We start from the raw sequence: 22,920 nt of genomic DNA on the forward strand, positions 1-22,920 counted from the left end.
CACACTAGTTTAAGAATACCTGACCTGTGTGCTGAAATCAAAAGCTAGTTTATGCACAATATTTTGACTAGTTACTTCATGACTCCATGGACAGTGTAATATCCTGTCAATGATTTTAAAATATTTCCTAAGCCAGTGTGTTATCCCGAGTCACACAATACATTTTGCAATATCACATCCTTTTATGAGAATGATGATATATATATTTTTCTGAGTATTACCACATATTTTATTTGGAATATGATGGCTTTTCTATGATATTTAATTTGTCAGTATATAAATAATATTCCCTACAGAGCAGTAAGGGTGAATGACCTATTGCGTCTGAGTTATTGCTGCTGTTTTACTAACTGTTCACGATTATCCTAACAGATGGCTCCCTTCTAGTTCTACCTCCAGGGCAAAACACATTATCGGTTTCCAAGTGAGTAAAAATAGATTCTGAGTGAGAATTATAACCTGTATTCAATATTTAGTTTATTGTGGTTGGTAGCAGTCAAGCAGACAAACACGTGTAAAAGGTTAGAGATGAATGGCGTAGAAATCTTTATTATTCAACCGATCAATAGCCAAGCAATACAACTTGTCTGGTTCTCACTATTCTAAGTCTTGATATAAAAAATGTAGAAATACAATATATGAGAAATTCACTTGCTTTGTCAAAGAAAATTTTCTAGGAAAAGAGCTGACATCACCATTTCAAACTGAAAATATGAAATGACGATTATGTATCTGGTCTATTTGAATGCAAGTCATGCATTAATAATCAGAAAATGCACCTCTGAGGACATAGCACTGTACACTTGAACCATTCTTTGATTTACATACATGTACATGTATGTGTGTAGCATTTGCTTCATTGGAATAAAAAGTGAATATTACTGAACACTTTCATCACATCTTGTTAATATGGCTTCTAATCCACATAAGAAAAGAAACATATTTTGGCATATGACCTTGAAGGGTCAGGTCAAGGTCATTCATACCTACCATGGGAGGTAAAAATCTAGCAAGGGCACAATCAGTGATCAAATGTAAAGTAATGCTACAGGAGACAGAACTTGACAGTAACCTTTTGCTGTACGACACAGCAAGGAACTTGTCAGCATTCCTGACATCATCCAAGCCTTCCGATATCAGTACAGTGGCTTCCTAACACTAATAACTGATCAGACACGTATACCTTCTACTAAATGCCGTAGGTGACTGACAAGAACAACACAAAATAAATCAGAAGATAATCAGGCTATTATTTGGGATATAGTGTACAGTTTGAAATCACAGGAAGTCATCATTGCATGGCTTAGGGCTGTGTGCTGATTTCAGTCAAATGACTCGGCAGCCAGAGATCACGGCACCAAGAGGCTGTCAGTGAGCAGTGATGGTTTATCTGCAGTGCATGTTTTGCATGTGACCTAAATGCATTCTAGAATTTGATGCTAAAACATCAATTATGATATACCCTTGTATATGTATACATGTCTATTTTTACCAAGTATTGCTTTTAATTTTGGCTAAATCACTCGGTCTGTATGATAAGATACTATTGTACATGACACCATAGACTTATCCAATGACTGCATAACTATAAAATGTATGAAAAAGGTTCACCTACTAACATTTTCATATCCATATTTGCAAATTAAGGTTTAAGTAGACTGTGAGATATGTCATGTTGCTCAACCCTACCAGGCTTCTAAACCACGGTGAGTGCTGGTTGATAGCGTAGCATGAATATCATATTCTACAGACTGGTAAGTGCTGGTTGATAGCGTGGCATGAATGTCATATTCTACAGACTGGTGAGTGCTGGTTGATAGTGTGGCATGAATGTCATATTCTACAGACTAGTAAGTGCTGCTTGATTGGGTGGCATGACATGCCATATCTTAATACTACACTCAACGAGACCATAAGATATGGCATGTATCAGGCTTCTAAACTGTATGAGTGGTAGCTGATAGTGTGGCATGATGTTGTAAGAAATCTGTAAAATAATTATCTTATCTAACGGTATTACAAATTGTCAAACACATTTACCATATGGGGGGACTGGGGTGGGGGAAGGGGTGTATTCTCCCCTTATTGACCTGATTCAGTATCACGTGAGTCTGAAATTTGAATTGTTATGTTTCATTGGTAAACAGGCTGACACTTGTTGATTTGTTGATAATATATACCTCAACAGTCTGGATCAACTATAAGTAGCATGGCTTCTAGTCTGTAAGGTATGCTGTGACGGGGCGCCATGACAGGGCGCCGATGTTTGAGGACGCCCCGTCACGGCGTACCCTCAAACATTGGTCAACTCCTCCCAGAGAGAGGAGGTTGGTGGGGGTGGAACGACATGATGTATCTTTACAGTCTACATGGCTTCAAGTTTAAAGGGTTTCAAGACAATTCAACAGTAACTGCAAACTAGTATAAGTACATGATTATAAGATGTGAACAGACAGCAAGACTTAAAACAAACATATGCACGCACGCACGCACGCACGCACACACGCACACACACACACGCACAAACACACACACACACACACACACACACACACGCACACACACGTGCACAATCACACACATACACACACATATGTACATGTACACTTCAACATGTATTATTGCGCTAGCTCAGTTCAGCTCAGCTACCGGAAACATCTACAATGTACATCTACACTTATGACTTCAAAATGCAACCATTTCCTGTGTAATTTCATATTTCTAACAATATTGCTAATAGTATCTGATGAGAAGACATAATTTACTGGTACCATAAGGTCTACAAAAATAGGTCTTCACGAGTCACTGCGTCCTTACTCCTACACCACCCCTGAGTGTAGTTAATGAAGTTAATCCTTTCTCCTGATACTCATTATGTAGTCCTTACAGTGTACCCTTGTGACCTATGACCTGTCTCAGGAGTGTCGCTAATCAACCTACATCATTGTCTAGTAGTCGATGCCTGTCACTTTGTATAATCTCACAAATCTTGTGGAAAGAGTACTATTGAGAGGATTTTATCTAAGACACACACTATATATGGTTCTACTAAATGTAATGAGGTTTATCTACATGTACCATGTATCAAACACTCCTATTTTAATGCTTTGGAGAACTGATAGTCTGGTGATCACATCACTTAGTTTAATCTCACAATCTTGTGGAAAAAGTTACATTTAGGGGATTCTGCCAGGGACAAACTATAAATGACTTTAGTATGTGTGACAGAAGTTATCTGTCTGTCTGTCTGTCTGTCTGTCTGTCTGTCTACCTACCGTGTATAAATACTCATATTTCAATGCTTTGGAAAGCTGCCTTTTCTTGTCCTAATTCTTGAAGTAGAGCCAACAAAGAGCAGCAAAGAAAATTCAAAGCCAAGTTCCCCTATCATTAGATTGAGACTGATCTATCATGTGATGGAGGTTAAAAACAGAACAGAGCCTATCTATATTTAAATGAGCAATAGACATACATCATAGTCGCAATAATACATACACTATGACATTTTCATGAAATAAACTGCAATTTTTAAAGATAACTTGATATTATACACAAATTGCTCTGACTACTGTATCTCCATGTGGACAGGATGATGTTACTTTCTGTTGTTCCAATTTGTGGCCAATTTTCTAGTTAATTGTGTTCTATTTTGGTACAAATTTGAAACATCAAAGATAAATTTACACATAAAATATTAACATTAATGAATTTCATCTCCTGTTGTGCTACATCCTCAATCTACACAGGATATCTATTTTCGTTTTTCCATTTGTGTCTTTTTTTCTGATAATGATGATGCTAGTACTGACAATGACGACAGTGATGACGATGTTGATGCTGATAATCAAAATAATAGTAACGGTGATGATAAAGATGATAATGATGGCAAAAATGTTTTTTTTTTTTTTTTGTATTTTATAGCCCTTGAAAAAACCTTGTGTACAGTTGAAATGGGATTTTTTTGGCCAGAGTTGGACTTGCTCTTTTCTTCTAACTTACGACAATGACTGCAACAATGAGGACAATGATGATAATGATGAAGATGATGATGATGATGACAACTATGGCAGCAATTAGAGTTTACATGATGAGGATGAAAATGAGGGTGAAAATGTACATAATACCTGCAACATATCTCACTTGAGACTAACCTTAATTACTTTCATTAAATGTTATGACAATATATCCTTGTGAAAATAAATTTCATCAACACTGTCAAATATTATACATGGAAAAGTACAAGGCAAAACTGTTTTTTTTTCAGTCAGATAGTTGGTACATTCATCAGGTACGTAAGATTATTTCATGACAAAGAATTATAGTTACATGTACCAGCTAGAACCATTTTGTCTGTTTGTTTGTTTGTTTGCTGGCCTTTCTGCTAGGTTGTGTAGTGGCAATGACGTGGTTGATTAAGATTAAGTATAATGTAATTGATATGTCCCCCTCATCCCTGTTCCCTAGTATAACAATGCCTGTTGACCTATATAGGTGATGTGTTACTCACTTGACAGATAATAAGAACTCTTGCTCATGAAACAAGAACATGTATTAAACAATGTACCATATATTTTAGTTGTTAAAGCTCCTGCCCTTTACATTAAGACCAACATATCTACCAGAACCACAAACCACCACAACACTGATTGGCTTCTCAAAATACAAGAGTCCAAATCTTTTGTAAAGAATGGAAGCATTCCCTGTTGATCAGGAAGAGAAGAGTTCATTTGACAGTACTGTACTACTGCCATCAACTTTAATCTCATAAGTGGTTTAGTTTGTGTGCTTGGTTTATTAGTACATGGAAAAGGCCTGCCATTCTGTTGACAAAGAGCTACTTTATATACCTTTAATGCAATCATTAGTATGGAGACGAATTACTTGGTCTAATGACAACCAATTTGTCCATGCTGACTGCATGCTTAGCTCTGCCACTCCAGTAAAGTTAATCTCTTCAAGAGTGTTGAAGTGAGGGGATTACTGTTCAAACACATCCTTGACTTTATTTTGTGTTTAAAACATTAAATTTCAATGGTTTGGTAAGATTTTGAGACAACATCTAGTTGGTGAATCCTTCCTCAAATAACAATGTACAGTTCAGCTGTGAGGTATTGGTCAAATTGAGTCAATCACCATTTATTTTACAAAGCAAATGGCAAAAGAGCATGTAACATGTATGAGATACATTTCTTATTAGATTTTAATGATTAGGAAAGCTATATCACACATTTCGCACAGCTGGTGATACTTTCTCAGATATTGATTTTCGAATACAGTTCTATACAACTGTCAGTCACCACTCCTCTTTCCACGGAAATAGGCAGAAATATAACGCTTGTTAGGCCGAATAAAAAAATTGTGTGGTTCTGATTACACTGGGTAGATTTTTCATTTTATTTTTTTTTCTGTGTGAGTGTCTAGTTCAGGTTTTCCATTATTTTCTGAATGATCTCTGTCCTATCAGATGTACAGCCATTACAGATTGGAAGAATAGTTTTATTTTGTCTTTTTTAAGTTGATGTCATTTTCCGTATCCACTAGTTCTTTTGAGACTTCACAATTTTTGCAATTTTATTTTTTTCTTGAATACGTAAAAAAACGTTTAGGAACGGCAGTGAAAAGTTAGGTGGGGTCGGGTAACCAGAACCAAACAATAATTTGTTTTGGCGTTATTATGCATAATATAAACTCTCAAATTTCTCTTAAACTAATCTCTAACAACTATTCAACTTAAGTTTTCTGTTTTGGTTTTGGTTCAAAGAAATTTAATTTACAACACATGATAATCGGAAACTGTGTAATTTCTTTTCTTTCTGTTTATTTACCAACTTGAAGTAAATTTTACCCAGTATTGTATTAATTTAAATGTACTACGTGACATTTTTTAAAAATCTACTATTACAATTTGTTTATTATGTTAGCCGCAACTAAATGCACTTCAGATATGCGTACGTTTTCATTAACTTTTTGATTTGCTTTCATACCTTTAGGGATTACAGTTTAATAAATTTATGATTATAATCAATAAATTTATTATTGTCATTATTTAGGTTGCTCAAGTACACATACAATAATATATCATTAATCAATAGATCCCAAGCTATAGGTATATAAAGATTATAGCAGTGACCTAAAATTAAGGTTTTATTTGGTCCTCATAGGGGTCGCAGAACTGAATAAATTAATCATAATATCATCATAATATAGTTATTATGATTAGTCAATTGATTGAGTACATCTACAAAATTGTTCTGAGTTATGGATAAATCAATACCAATCAAGATATATACATAAAGATTTCATCTAAAATTGAAGTTTTATTTGACCCACATAGGAGTCACAGAACTGAATACATTAATTAGAATATTATCATAATATATTTATTATGATGTCAACTTACTGAGTACATGTATGAAATTGTCCTCAGTTATGGATAAATCAATATTGCTCAAAATGTATATATAAATATTATGTTTTAAAGTTTCTCTCAGCTCTCACATAGGTTTCTGAATTTAACAGATTTATCATTATCATTATTGTTATCATAATCAATATATGTATTATATAAAATAAACTGATCAAATATATGTCCAATATTGTTATGAAGGATCTATAAAAAGTGCATTTGGATTGAATGTAAATATCAAACTAATGACATAATTGCAGTGTTTTTGTTAAAGGCGGTAAGAAGGTAAAATCTACTGGGGCTCCCATGTCATTTTACCTTGGTTCCCAAACAAAATTACCACAGACTCTTTGGGGAAACACTGCCATTTTACCCCTTTCTCCCTTTCTGTTACCTGGATCCCCCCCCCCCCCCCCCACCCGATCTTAGCAAAAGCACTGAATTGGCTTGCTTACTTTGTCAGTAGGTATTCTGCTAGATGCACATGTCCACAAGTTGCTGCAGCATGTAGGGGTGTCCACAGCTCACTATCTCTGGCATTGATGTTAGCACCAAATTCTATTAGAGCTTTCATCATTTCTTCATTGTCATCTATACAGCACTGTAGCAAAAAACAAAACAAAAAAACACACTATTTTTAGTTTTTAAATCATTAAAATACCTTGTAGAAAATCAGACATTATAAATGATTAACAATGGTTCCACATATGGAAACTTGTCTAAAAAACACCTTTTACTTTTTGATATATCTGAAAAAAATCCCATGAAGGACCTACCATTGGAAAGTTTTTGTGAATAAACTTTTGATTGTAATCAGACTTTGTTTCATCATTCTACTCAATGCTCTCCTCAAGTTCTCATACAAACACCACCTGGTACCAGTACTTCAACATCTGGTGCCTGTACTCCATAGATAGATACACTGATTCTAGTTTTTACAACAAATCTAACAAATTACTACAATTATACAGTGGAGCAAAATGAATGCTCTGCTGCATGTAGAGTCTGCATTTCTTAGTTATCAAGTTTTGTAAGTTAAAAATAGGTCCCAGGAGTAATTTTAAGAAATGAGTTTCAGTATCCAGGGTTTGGACAGGATGCCTATGACTGTGCCAATTAAATTCCAAATTGACATTTATATATTAAATACAAGTTAATATGTACATCTATGGCTTGTAGTTTCATTTTGCAAGACATCATGACTCATGTCTAGGGCACTATAAAGGTACATGTACACATGGGTCACTCACTACAATCACAATTATCAAGTAAAAACGATACACAAGGTTTCATCACTCTGTGGTCTCGCAACGTTGGTCACACACATTATTTACAAATGTCACGACTCTTGTAAAATGAGAGTGTGTTTTGCAATGCCAGTAACTTTTACTGAAATCAAATAACATTGTACTCCCAAGACATCGTATACCCCAGACACTGCTCACTAAGTTAATATAAACTCCAAAACAGTTCAGAGTGCACTTGATCTGAATAAAATCGAATGGTGAGAATGCTTTAATTGGTTTTATTTACCATCTTTTATTGCATCTCGTCCTGTCCGCATGATAGGTTATGTCTCCTGGTGATTGCCTCTCTTCTCACTGATTCCTTGACTAAACACTTCAGCAGAGAAGATTTCAATGGAATCTCCACAGGGATTTCCATAGGCATTGGTTCAGATGTGAGAAGAAAAGCAATCGGCCGGAAGACTCAGCCAGGCATACAAAAAGGCAGTGCATATCTCAAAACCACAAGTCTTCATTTCTCTGATTTCATTCAAATTTACAACTGAAATTGCTTCATTGACTTTTTTAGGTAGTCAGACAACCACTCCTTACATTATCTACTAGTAACTAACCTGGACATGCTTCATAGTCATTCATGAAGACTAATGTACAGTCATGTATATGATTCAGTACAAAAAACTTCAATATTTAGCATAGTCTGCTTGGTGCCACTTTACTTTCTCATCATGGGTACAGTATTTGTATATTCAACACATGCATTTGGGTAGGGGTAGAGTGTGCAGATGTTGGCTGAACCTTAATAACTTAAAGTTCTATATTTTCAATTTTTAAAAAAAAACAACGTTACGTTTGTTCATTTTCAACAGTTCCTTTGCAAGGAATTCGCATCAATCAACTGACATCAGTAGGTATAGAGTACTCTAAACAAAGCTATTACATGGGTTTTTGAGGCCCTGGAGAAAAGAGTATGAAAATGAGACGCCTCAATTTCTTATATTCCACTCATAAATAATATTAAATTGCTTACAAATTTTCCCTTGAGTGCTCTAAGGCATTGTACTGTGATGGATAATGTAATTCCTTCAAAGTTCATACTAAAACAGAAGTCATGATGTGTGACTGTTAGACTAAGTGCAGGATACTCTGGGTATTTTCCCAATGCTTGCAATATTTTCTGTGACCAAATGCAACTAAAAATGCGACAGAAAACACTGTAAGAACATATCTGCTTCAAGTCGTATGGTACCCTGAATTTTTACTACCTCTGACACTTACATACCAAAGAGTTCTGTTATCATTGAGATATCATATGTTTATCTGAAATCACAAATTTCATGACAATATTATTTGCTCAATGTGATCATTTTGTGTACATGGAATGCTCATTTGCATACAGATTTGCAATCATCTTTTCTGTAATTACACTGCAGAGTAACTGCAAATACTATGCATGCAAATAACTTTTATCAATTGTATTCCAAATAAAATTTGCTTGGATATCATGGTGTGTTCCCCAATAGTCTTAAATTTTCATGCTGTGTTTCCTTCTCAGATATAATCCAAATCATTTATAGCCTGGCTTGTAAAGGAAATGAGACTTTCTGCTGATAACTCTTGATAAATTTAAATGGAAATTAATATCGTCACTACTTTCCTATATCCTCTGGTAAACTGTGTCTCCTTTAATTTACTTCAAAATCATCAGATTTGTGATGGAAATATGTATTTAGTGATCATATGTCAATTCTCTCTCTCTCTCTTGTTCGTCTGGGATGTCTACAGCAGTTGATCTCTGCAGACAGCCAAAATGATCTTTCTCCAGCCCTTTCGATCTGTAGCTGCACGTTGGATGTCCTTGACAGTCGGTGGAATTGATGAACAAATAGTGTTGGCTATGTATTGGTGGTATAACCGTCGCTGTCCAGTTCTAGTGCGCTTTCCATGTGTGGGATTGTATGAGTTTTCATAAGGTTAACTAAACATAAAAATATCCATTTTTCCATATGTCCAAAATCTTCAAGTACGTTTTCCATTTCAATAATTCTTTTTAAAACAAATAATTTTGTTAAAAACTCTTATTTTCTAAAGGAAAATTTGTTGTTCTGTATATATTTAAACTTTTTACAGTAACATATATTGTATAATATAATAACAATAATAGGTTTTTTTTATATAGCGCTTTCCCATACTGTGCTCAGAGCGCTTTACAATGACAAGATTTCATATTTGGTAATTAATTCAATGAAAGTTTAAAGCTTCTAAATGTTTTAATGCAAAGAAAAGTGGAGACAAATCTATTTATTATATAATATTTAAATCTTAATTATATCACTTATATCTACATCACCATGACAATGCTATTACCATGTGTAACGTAATACATGCCACTGTAATTAGCTTATGTCTGTCTTATGCTTGTGATATAAGTAATGGTGCCGCAATCATATCTCTTACAGATACTTCATACCGTCATCACCACATTGATATCCAATTATTATGTTTTGCAAGTAGGTTTCTTCATCATGTATGTATGTTGTCTGCATTGAGGTTTTCTTCTTTGATCTTGTAAAGTAGCAAACTATGTCTCTATGTCCTAACCTATACATGTAGGTTTCTTCATTATGCATGTATGCTGTCCGCATTGTGGTCTTCTTTGATCTTGTCAATTAGCAACTAAATCTCTTATAAATGTTCAAACCTCCACATGTCGGTTTCTTCACTGTGTGCATCATGGCTTTTTTCTTTGATCTTGCCAAGTAGCAGACTATTAATTTAAAAGTCCCAACCTTACACATGTGAGTTTCTTTGTATGCTGTCTGCATCATGGTCTTCTTCTTTGATCTTGCCACGTAGCAGACCTGTGTCTCTAGGGTTTCCAATCATGCCGAAAGGTTTGTGTGTGGACAATGATAAGTCATTCCCTTTTCACACTATTTTAACTCCTGGTCATGATAAGGATAGCCTGATAACAGTCACTCCTTGAAATTATTTCATCTATAATTCATCTCACTGAAATCTTCTTAAAATGCTGTTTTTATGCCAATAGTACCGTAATACTTGTTATAGCCAGAGTGTCAATGCATGTGCTCTGACTGTCAATCCATGTAGTGACTCATGTTTGTAAAGTTTCCGGGGCTCTTGCATCAGAACTTTAATTTACAGGGTGTGAGTTTGTCTGTAAGATACATGTATGCCATGTTGCGATGCCCTCACGCATCTCTCACTCCTGCTCACAGATTAGGAATGAATGGCACGACTGGTGTGAGTCTACTCTGTGTCTGACTATCATCATGTCCAGGTAACGACTCCTCTCTGCTAAAGTTCTGAGAAACTTGCCTCAGAACTTTTGTATGCTTCCTGAAGTTTATAGAGTAACTTTAAATTCCTTCTCAGAGACCTGCCAGTTGATATCTTGATCAGACAATCAAATAGTCGGAGAGATCAAATCTTCACCTTCATAGAAGACATAACATGTGTTGCTCTACCCTAACCCTTCCCCTCCCTCCGCTCGATTAGCACTTTTATATAGTTTGGTCGTGTCTACAAGAATTTAACTTGTAAATATGTGATAATATGGCGAGTAATTTATTTGACAGAAATTGACAAACATTTCTTTTTCATGTAGAGGTTTTAGAACCAAGATGGTTTTGATATAAATTTGACCTTTAGGGTCAGGAGTAATTTGCATATTCTCAACAAAAAGTTCAACACTGATGATGACATGAATGAAGTCTCCTTGTAATTAACATAGCTGTAGATGGACAGATAGTCTGTGAGGAACACTGAAGCTGGGAAACCTAACACATTGGTCAATCCCTCTCAGAGAGAAGGGGGCCTCACGACATGATGTATCTTACATGTACAGTCTAATGGACAGATACTCTGCAAGGTACAGTGTGGCGAGGAACCCTCACACATCGGTCAATCCCTCTCAGAGAGAAGGGGCCAGTGAGGGTTGCACGACACAACATACATCTCAGTTTAATGGACGGATAGACACATAGACAGATGCAAAGACATATGTAGCGAACACATTTTAATAGTCCCCATAGGGCTTAATTATTATATCAGGTGAGTAAATACTGTGAAAATTCTCTTTTCATTTATAAATAGCTGTCCCAGAGATTTTGATTAGTACAAAATTTATACTGCAAAGTCAAGAAAATTCTTTTATCTGTGATTTCCATGGAACATAACACATTTACAGGTATCTTACAAATAAATCCTGATCCAGAAAAATGCCCATTCTACTTTTAATACTATAATTATCAGAACCCAATACAATTCAATTATAACTGTCTCCCTGGGGATCTTATACATTTTTCAATATTGGGAAATAATTTCTATATGTCTCCTTGATGTCATTCACTAATGAACACATCATTTCCCAAACACTCTGTTGCTATGGTTAACATAATACAGCGTGTATACAAAAAATACCGCATTACAAAATATCCAAGCATTGTTTCACGAGCAGATTTTCATTTATTATGTCCAAAAGATGCACAAGATTATTTTATAATTATTTACACACTCGAGCTCTGTGGTATGGTTTACACCCTATTATTTTCAATGAAACAGTTGGATCTGATACACAACAGAAATGAATGGGTGTAAAAGAATAGAAGAAATCAGCAGTCTGAGCAATTGATGTGCCACTCACACAGCCATTTATTAACACATCAAAGGTTGGTATTCCCTATCCCTTACTATGTATTGACCCAAACATTTACCATTTTGACCCATAGCAATATCGGACTCTGGAAGAAATAATATTGTTATCAGACTTCCAAGTTTGTATACCTGGTTAAGGTTAGCAAGAACATGTACATGTATAATAACTGTTTGTAGTATGCCCTCTAGGGTCTGTCTAAATACAAGACAGGAGAACAATTATTTGAATAATGACTGAATTGTGATAAGACACAAGATAATGTATGTGCAGACTTAAAAAGACATGTAGGTGTAGCAGTGTAAGATATCTATAGTCTAAAATGATGTATGGGGTTGTCACATTAGGAGCTAGTACGTACACTCCTATCAAGGTTGGCCATAGGTACAAGTATACAGTATGAGACAGATTGGCAAGGTACAATAAATAGTTCATGTACTAGTACAGATATAGTAATTAATTCGAGCCTGTTCTAAGCCTCGGTTTAATACAGAGTCTCTTCTGTGAATACTCAGCCTCAAACTTAAAGAGTCTAGGGAAATGCTACATGAAATCTCTGAGCCATGATCCTCCTCTACATACAAAATCACTGAGCTGTAAGAGCAATTATAACGACATGCTACATGTAAGTGAAGAAACAAGTCATCTACTTTCATAGACACAGCCACTAATATAATTGGTGCCTGAAAAAAGACCCTTTAATGAAATTGAGTCGTGGGTCTGAGAGATACGGCTGTATATGAGAGAGTCTGTTCAACTCTGTTGAGGCTAATGAATGATGCATTGATGTCTGACTGAGCTACATGGTACCAAAAAAAGTTGGCCACAATGATCCTACCATGTATACATACATACATACATGACTGTTATCTAATTGTTGTGGCTTGACTGATAAAATGCCAATAATGCGTGAACCAACAATTTAATGTGTTTTCACATATTTGAGCTAGCTACCACAATTTGACAAGAATTGACATAGCACACATGTTCATGCTTTGGCATGACAACAGAAAATGACAAGATTGCATCTGACTGTGAGTAGACCAACCATGTAATTATAATCAAAATAAAGTGTTTCTTTAGGGTTAGGATAAGGACAGGGATAGACCATGGAATGGCATCAATAAATACGATAGATTAATGGTGCTCCACAAATCAAAAGAACAAATTTAATTCTCACATAGCTGATTTTATTGATTTTATGATATTGTAATATTAAATTACCCTAAACTGACACAAGTTTAGTTTATAAAGTTTTTACTCAAATGACATAAAATATCAATTAAGCTATTTTATATAAAGTTGACGTTGATACTAATCTGATTAAAATCAGATGTATTGTACATTTTGTGATTTTTTTAAAGTTGTATCGTAATGCCATGTTTGAGTTCAATCAATTGAAGTGATGGTTAAGGTTAAGTAAGTACGTTCCAGTAAGTAGAATTCAATAAAAATTACGCCTATAAATTCAGCTTGTGCCCCTTTAATATTCTCTTTCCATTATATATTTAACTACTCCCTGACTGTGAGATATGTTGTTCTCTTTACGAAAGGTAAGGTTGATACATGAGGGAGCACTATCACGACCTAACATACCTTCCAGCCTAGCTGGTGTCATATGCCAAAACAACGTCATACTTTCTAACAAATAATATGAAAAATAATATTCAGGATGAAATAAGCTTTTACAAATCACGAATTATAAATCTATCATAAATCTTTAAAACACAAAAGATATTAACTGTACCTGTTTATACATATACCAGGGATACTTCCATTACGCCTCAACTCAAAATAATATTTTATGCATGGCTTACTTTCTCATTGACTCAATTATAATGAACTGAGAAAGAAATCTTACACTATAATACTAATAGCTGGCAAACATTTTCGGTTGGCTATGGTTAAACTTTTTTTTAAATGTCATTTCTAAATTCTATGGTTTTTATTTCATTTCTAAATTCTATGGTTTTTATTGACAATTTTGGGTAAATATTACTATTCACTGGATACATAGGACTTTAGGAAAGTAACACCTACATGTGTACATGTAATACACTCACCTTTGAAATCTTGAGAGGGCTATTCAGTACTTGACATGGAATTATGTTAGTATTTCATATATATGTTTACTTGAAACAGCAAAATAATGAACAAATCATATGGCTAGGAATGATTGAATAGAACCATTCTCTTTTGTTAACCTTGGACCAATTATCTCTAGACAAGTTAGTAGCTTTGCTTGACAACAGTTCTTCATACCTCAATTCTGTAATTCTAACCCACAGCAGGCCTTTAGGCCAATACCATACATTACATAATTATAACTAACCTGATGTAATGCTGTCAATCCATCATCATTTGTCAAGTCTGGAGTTATTCCACTCTGTAGGTGTGTACGAACTGAAGAAATAAACAAAGAGAGAGAAAATATCCTCTGTTAGTATTTATTTATTAATCAATCAAGTGTCTTTGCCAAGTTCATAGAACCATATTGTATTCTTATACATGTAGTATACTGGTGACAATTTTGACAACTAAAAGTAGGTTCCAAGTATGGTTTGTATTTAATTAATTAAAGTGACCTGTTCTCATTTCAGGGTTTATATATACAAATTACAAGTAAAAGTCACTTAGTTACATGAATTGCTTGGAATATCTTTTAGTTATTTTCAGTTTTCCATGGTTACCATGTGATATTTTCTAAAAACCTTTTGTGCTAAAATGTCATTTACAGACTTCAATGCAATCCACATCTATGATTGCAGAAAGTTTTTTTGACTGGCAATTGCAATGTTTTCACATTTTATAGCTAATTACTTTTCAGATTTCATATTCTGGGCCATTGTGGAGCATATTTCAGAGGAATTTGAAGGGGTTTGAAATTCCAGGACCTTATAACGGAATGCATAATTCCTGTGAATTCAATTATTGATGAGCTGATCATATTCAACCTATAAAATGAACATTCTTAGTTGTAACATGCTCCTTAGTTTATCCTGAAATACTAAAACGACCTTCAAAATGCCTCAGAAATTCAGATACATGAATCTGAGGAAAAAACAATTAGGCCTTCAACCACCTAGTAAATCTGCAGTAGGAGCATTTAAATCATTCCAATACACAAATTAGACATTACACTTTTCAGCCGAGATCATCAATGTCCTCAAAATGCCTTCAATTTATCACTGATGACGAAAGGAGTGTCAAGTGCTTGCAAGCAATTACAAGTTTACGAGTTCAATTCCAGACTTGTAATTATGTTTTATGGCCCAAGGTAAATCTCGGAATGTTAACCTTTTAAAAATAGCAACTTGGCATACAAAATACATGTGAATGCACAATTGATGTATGTACATGCATACAAATAGTGATGTATGAACATCAAACATATATAGAAGCCACTAAATGGTAAACTTAGGTTGGGTACTATAAAATCTCTATTTTAAGATACACTTAAATTTTATGCGACATCCTTACTTACGGCAAAAACAAATAGCCCTATGGCTATATTCCATGATATAGAAAATTATGCATTATGGCTTTACGATGACTCCATGTCACCAAAATGGAAAATACCATTATTGTTTCATTGTTTCTATATAAATGTTGCCATAATTATGAAAGGTAGTAATTGAGACATGCAAGTAATTCTCAGTAAACTTTCACTTACTATGTTACTCTCCGTGTCAACATCAATTATATGATTGGTTGAAAGTCACAAAGTATGCAAATTAGCTACCACACAACACCTAGTGACAGTCTCACTAATGCACTTATCAGATTGGTTGAAAGTCATAAAGTATGCAAATTAGCTACCACACAACACCTAGTGACAGTCTCACTAATGCACTTATCGGATTGGTTGAAAGTCATAAAGTATGCAAATTAGCTACCACACAACTCTTAGTGACAGTCTCACTAATGCATTTATAAGATTGGTTGAAAGTCAAAGTATGCAAATTAGCTACCACACAACACCTAGTGACAGTCTCACTAATGCACTTATCGGATTGGTTGAAAGTCATAAAGTATGCAAATTAGCTACCACACAAAACTTGTGACAGTCTCACTGATGCACTTATCGGATTGGTTGAAAGTCATAAAGTATGCAAATTAGCTACCACACAACTCTTAGTGACAGTCTCACTAATGCACTTATCAGATTGGTTGAAAGTCATATAGTATATGGAAATTAGCTACCACACAACACTTGTAATATTCTCATTAAAGCACTTCTCCGATTACTGGTTACTTCATTGAGTTTACAACAACTCAACCTCCAGTCTAACAATAAGACATGTGAAAATTCGATAACACCATCACATTTATATCAACGCATCCAATAGCATTCAACTACTGCTGTCAGTGGTAAGAATGGAATGTCATCCTAGAGAAAGTCATCTGACTATATGGTAGAGAGAGAGAGCATAGAAAATGAGCCCATATGTATAGTTTCTACACTATTAAACTCACTAAAGTACCCTAAGGTCACAAGGTCACTACATCAATACCAGCCAATCAGCTGTAAAAGTAATAGTGTACCTGAGGTCAAAGGGTTACCACATCAATACTAGCCAATCAGCTGTTAAAGTCAGTGTGCCTGAGGTCAAAGGGTCACCACATCAATACCAGCCAATCAGATGTAAAAGTCACCTATGCTCAAAGGGTCACCACATCAATACTAGCCAATTAGCTGTAACAGTTGCAATGTGCCTGAGGTCAAAGGGTCACCATGTCAATACCAGCCAATCAGATGTAAAAGTTGCAATGCGCCGCCTGAGGTCAAAGGGTCACCAAATCAATACCACCCAATCAGCAGTAAAAAAATCTCAAAGTGCTTGAATCTCAAAGGGTCACAAAATTAATACCACCCAATCAGCTATACAAGCCATGGAATGCCTTCCGCTGGTGAGGTCATCATTGTAACTGACTATTTCTACACTAAATTCAATTTAAACAGTTATAGTCCTCCTATATCAATTTAATACCTACTTCAAGAGTTACTACCACACAGTAGCACATTCACATAGCACACACACATAAAGGTTTATCTTCCTATAAAGACAAAAATGTGCACTATTAAAAACTGCTACTGACTCGATACAGAAACTATGTCAGGGTACAAAACACAGTTTAACTTCAAAAAATGCTTGGAGGCAATGAAGGACAAGTACTTCTAAGTATCCCTCTTCAGTTAATGAATAGTTTTAAAACCTAAATGTATATGCCAATCTGGATTTAAAACTACTTTAAAAATGTATAACCTGTCATTACTTCAAAGAGTTATTTCTGCAGTAATGTCAGGATCATACATCCATTACAATGTGAGTACACAGCACACAAACTGAGTATATTTACTACGCCAGGTGTTCACTGTGTATGCTCATATACAAATTCAAAGAACATATACCTTCAAGACAGCTGAGTGTAAGTTAATACGATTATGATCTCTCTTACTGTGTATCTCGTACAACAATTTTCAAAGACTCAATATGATGAAAAACCTTGAGAGATGCAATGAAAAAACTCCTCCCAACCAAACGTAGCAATGAATTGAATATTTTCACAGCATAAGCTGCTAAATGTTACATGTATGTATTCTACGTTCCAATTAGTCATCAAAAACTGGCGCCATGAACCTAAAATTAGCCCTCAGCTTTAGACAAATTCGAATATAGAGTAATAGATGGAATAAACCCTCATGGATTCATATTGCCCTTGATGTATAAGATATTGAATTTTTACTTATTGAGGGACAATTGCACAATGTCGCACAAGCTCAAGAAACAAACGGAGTTCATTAAGGTCAAACCCCCTTCCCCCTCCCCCTAAATGAATGTTCACAAGTGCAACATCAAACATTTATTATATATATAAACTATGATGAAAACTATAGCGGTCACACCACTATGATCGATGCAATGTAAAAACATCATTTTCAAAACATTAAAATACTACCAGAAACTCGGCACCATAATTATCTCACAACAGTAGAAGTAAATTTTAATCAACTTATCAACATCTCAGTAGTAGTACAAAAGCTGCTATCATTGAAGGAGTGACAGTTTTCTGTTGAAATTTAGTTAGAAGTATGAACATGGAGTTCAGCAATCATACTGATGCCAGACCCCCCCCCCCCCCAACGAAATTTGTTTGTTGAGTTTGTGTGACATTGTGTGATCGTCCCTAAGGCTGTTAGCAGGAAAGTCTTAGTGTAAAAATCATGTACAACTTACTATACATTGACTATGCATACACCTGGATATGAAAAATATCTAGATCATCAGTTTTTTTTAAATTCTTGATATATTTCTATATTTCTATATTCTTGCTTACTGCAGTTGGTCATTAAAATCTCACTTCATTTTTTCATCAGCAACAACAACAAAATGGAACATTATGAGACTGAAAAAAACATCTCCCAAGGAACTGGTGCCAGTGTAATGTTCATGCTGGAAACAAAACAATATTCTTCTGTTCTCATGATGTGTACAGAATAGATACCCTACACATGTAATCATGTAAATGTGTTTTATCCTAGATGTGATGTTCAACATTGATTTGGCACCCGTCGCCAACTCTCATCTCCAGCATTCCCAGTACTCAGTAAAATACAATTTCACGGCCTGAGCACTGTGTATTAATGATTGAAAGAACTGCTTACATTTCCTTATTCCTACTCCTTGTGTTCCATAAGGGATACTGAGTACTATTGCAAAGAAGAAGAACGCATGGTTAGCCATTCGATCACAACACTGATTATTTGATCTGATAGCTAGCATGCTTCCCCTCGATTTTCAGTAATTTAAAGTGCTTTCATTGATTTGCAAGATTGATTATTCAGGCAGTTTGTACATGCATAGCTTGGAATCAATGCTATCATAAAAGATAATACCCTGGATGATGAGATGGATCCCAAGCAAGTACATGTATAGCCCTGAATAAATCACGTCTCAGCAGTCACTTCAGATATCCGATTGTTTCTTGGTTTACTCTATACAAATATTAATCTTTACGACCCAGATATGAGTTTTGTGGATTTTGGTAGCTACTGCTTATGAGCCTTTTCTAAAGCCGGGCCCTGAGTTAGCTTATTTTCAAAACTATTTATGTAATATTTTGGACTTATACTAACATAAGTTTCCTCAAGTTACTCATACATGTACATCCTTATGCTGTCAGTGACAATGGCCCTTAGGTCAACCATACATCCTGAAAGTTGACCTCAACCTGCCACTGACAAGGTCCTGCATCATCTTTTCTCAGGCTACCAGTGCCAAGGCCCCTTAAGTTAACCATATATCCTTAGGTTGTGATGTTAACCTCAGACTACCATTGACAAGGCCCCTCAGGTCACTCATTCATCCTGCTGACTATATTGTAGTCTCTCAATGACAAGACCCCCTATGTGACTCAAACATGGTTAACCAAGAAATAAGCTGGTAAATAACATCATTTATTACAGTGAAAAGGGATGTATTTAAAGTACAACATCCCAGTGTGATAGCATCACAGAGTGGTTAGTAAAATTATAGATACAGAACCCTTGAATACAACCTAAAATCTCTCTTTGCTACAATTCAATTGGGTTATATCCAATTCACTGATCCTTTTTTTCTTCAGATAAAAATGATTACTTCAAGATACACAGTTGGAAGCCCTCCAGCTAATCTCTCCATTGAAATGTATGAGGAGTATGAATTCAATTTCGTTTCTACGGTCACAGTTGGTGAAGCCAATCATAGAAATTAAGAAAATAACGTCATTCAAGTCTATGGAGTGTTTTTCCGTAATTCAAGGTACATGTAGAGATGATAGGCACCATGGAAATAGTGACACAGTCACGCTTCATCCTTTCATATATGTGTATTTTTGTATATTGTAATTTGGATACCTCTACATTTGTATTTTCCTATCACATCCCCATCAATCCCCACTCTCACATCCACCCTGATGTTCTTCCCAAAACTGTATACTTAATTAAAATTTTTCTTTATTCTTCTATTGTTACTATCTCAATCACAATACATAATAGATATCACACACCTACCCCTATTCCCATCTTCACACCCACCCTGACATTCTTCTCTGGAACCTGTATACTTTTTTTTTTTTTTACATTTTATTTGTTCTTGTATGGTTAATATCTCAATCTCAATCACAATCAAACACCCATCCCCATTCCAATCCCCATCCTAAACCTATTAAACACTGTTATCTGAAAACTGTATTATGTATATTTGTTTCATTATCTTTACTTGCCTTGTTTTTATCTCACTCACAATCACAATACATATCAAATCCCCCCCCCCCTTCCCCATCTTTACACCCACCCTGACGTTCTTCTTTGGAACTGTATACATGTTTGGTCTTATATATTGTTGATATCAATCACATTAGACGTCAAACACCTAGAGATAAGCTAACTAGACTGGACTGACTGAAATATTTTTTGACACTTTTATCATTATTGATGGCAAGTATGGTGACTTTTAAGAATGCTGATGGAAGTCAATATGTGGTCAGTCTTGACTGTAGACTTTGTGTGTGTGTGTGTGTGTGTGTGTGTGTGTGTGTGTGTGTGTGTGTGTGTGTGTGTGTGCATATGTGCGTGCGTGCATGCATGCGTGTGTGTGTGTGTGTGTTTATTTTTTTGTTACATTTATATAAAATTTAAATTTCATTTTGTAATTCTAAAGATTCCTCCTGGAATTATTACAGGCTTGAATTTTACACTCGTTGCACGGCTCCAAGATATTGGCATGCTCACTACCAAGGCTCTGATTACATACCCATCAGATCAACCCTACAGCTATATATCATCTTCCTTTCACACTTTAATCAATCCACACAGTTACAACACAACAGTCTGGAAAAGCTAGATGCATATAAATAACCTGTCCCTTCACACAATATCAATTCACATTGTCAAAAATACTACTACCACGAGTCAGGGTTTCACGAGTTTGACGCACACACAGCTACTCTCTGTAATGTTCCCCGGGGTTCAAATTATTCTAAGTGTACTCTTAAGACTCCTGATTTCTCATTTCCCAAAGTGACTCAAAAGTCTTATTTCTCTGTAGTGATTAGTTGCAGTCTTTATGTCAAGATGAAGAGATTACAAGACCTCCAAATCACATCTGGCATCAGGTACAGAAGGGGCCATTCCGGAATAATATATACTTTCTAGCATGTATAGATCCATATTTTAAAGACATAGAAATTAGAAATGAAAATCTGGTATTTATAGAAAGGGCCAATCTCAGAACAACATATATTTAGCATGTATAGATCCATATATTGAAGACTTTGAAATCCCATTTAGCATCAAATACAGAAGGGGTCATCTCGGAGTAATATATACTTTCTGGCATATACAGATCCAAATTTTAAAAAGGCTTAGAAATGAAATCTGGCCTTTTTATAGAAGGGGGGTCAATCTCGGAACAACAGGGCTTGAAATTAACTCTTTTTCTTTGGTAGTCCATTTTCAGAACGTTGAAGTCCAAGGATGGTGACCAGTAGTCCTATATTCCTCCTAAACTGAAAACTGAGTTCCTCTGTTGGAAATATGTGTATTATAAAAATACTTTATGTCTGTAAATTTTCCATCCTTTATATCATCGCATAATCTGTGGTGCTGCTACCAGCTGCAAATTACGGTAGCCACATGACATGAATTTGTAGTCTGTGGACACAAGACTACTGTTAATTTCAAGCCCTGAACAATATATACTTTCTAGCATGTACAGATCCATTTTTAAAATGATCACGATGGAAATCTACCTAAACATATGAAGGCCAGTTTGTTAATACTAACCATAATATTAATTTTCAGTGTTTTAAAACATACTTGCATTATGACAGTTTCAGCTATGCTTCAATTCCCTTTAACTTTAGTCAGAACTTTGCCATCTTCAATTGTCTAAGACAGATTATCTTAGTGTGCAATATGAAATGTATACTTCTCTGTGTAGGATCATAATACATATTTCTATAAAAGTCCAATGTAATCCGTGAAATGAACACTATCACTATTTTGTGATACACAGTGCAAATTAGCTCAACACCCAGCATGTGTTTTCTGTGTGGGCAAAAGGTCACATTGATAAAAATATCACTTATAGCTTCTCTATACGTGAATAGGATAATGCACGTACGAGTCTAAAATACTTTTTTCTTTGTCCTGTTTATATTACAGACAGCAAGCTAGCATACATATCACCAATTAACATACACTGCATATTGAATTCTGGATATAAAAACCTCAAGCATTTGTTGTTACTTTGTGAAAAAAAACCCTATAAAGCCATGCTCAGTTCATATCAACTTTAAAAAGGGGTCAAAACGATATCCATTTTAAAATCCATTTTAAAATCCAACACAATATGGCCACCGAATACTGTGTTATATACTGTTAGCTGTGGGAAAATAAAAGATGGCTGATTACCCTGAAACCAAGATAGTGAAACCCCATGGACCAGGAAGAAGCTTTCATATAGCAAAGTCTAGAGAGATTTAAGAACTTTTATTTCAGAGCAATTGGGCCTCAAGGTGCACTCTACCTTAACGACTACCAGGGTAGTAGA

General features: G+C 35.2%; 1 protein-coding gene across 1 annotated transcript in view; it reads right to left on the reverse strand.

Annotated features, from left to right (window-relative positions):
- LOC144447426 (protein phosphatase 1 regulatory subunit 16A-like) overlaps nucleotides 1-22,920 on the reverse strand; it is a 91,796-nt gene that overhangs the window by 18,184 nt on the left and 50,692 nt on the right. Inside the window, exons 3-4 of the mRNA XM_078137447.1 lie at nucleotides 14,658-14,728; nucleotides 6,862-7,007 (exon numbers count right to left, since the gene is read on the reverse strand). Of these exons, the coding sequence (XP_077993573.1) occupies nucleotides 6,862-7,007; nucleotides 14,658-14,728 (217 nt within the window). The remainder of the gene's footprint in view (nucleotides 1-6,861; nucleotides 7,008-14,657; nucleotides 14,729-22,920) is intronic.

The sequence above is a fragment of the Glandiceps talaboti genome, chromosome 16, assembly GCF_964340395.1.
Source record: "Glandiceps talaboti chromosome 16, keGlaTala1.1, whole genome shotgun sequence".
NCBI lineage: Eukaryota > Metazoa > Hemichordata > Enteropneusta > Spengelidae > Glandiceps > Glandiceps talaboti.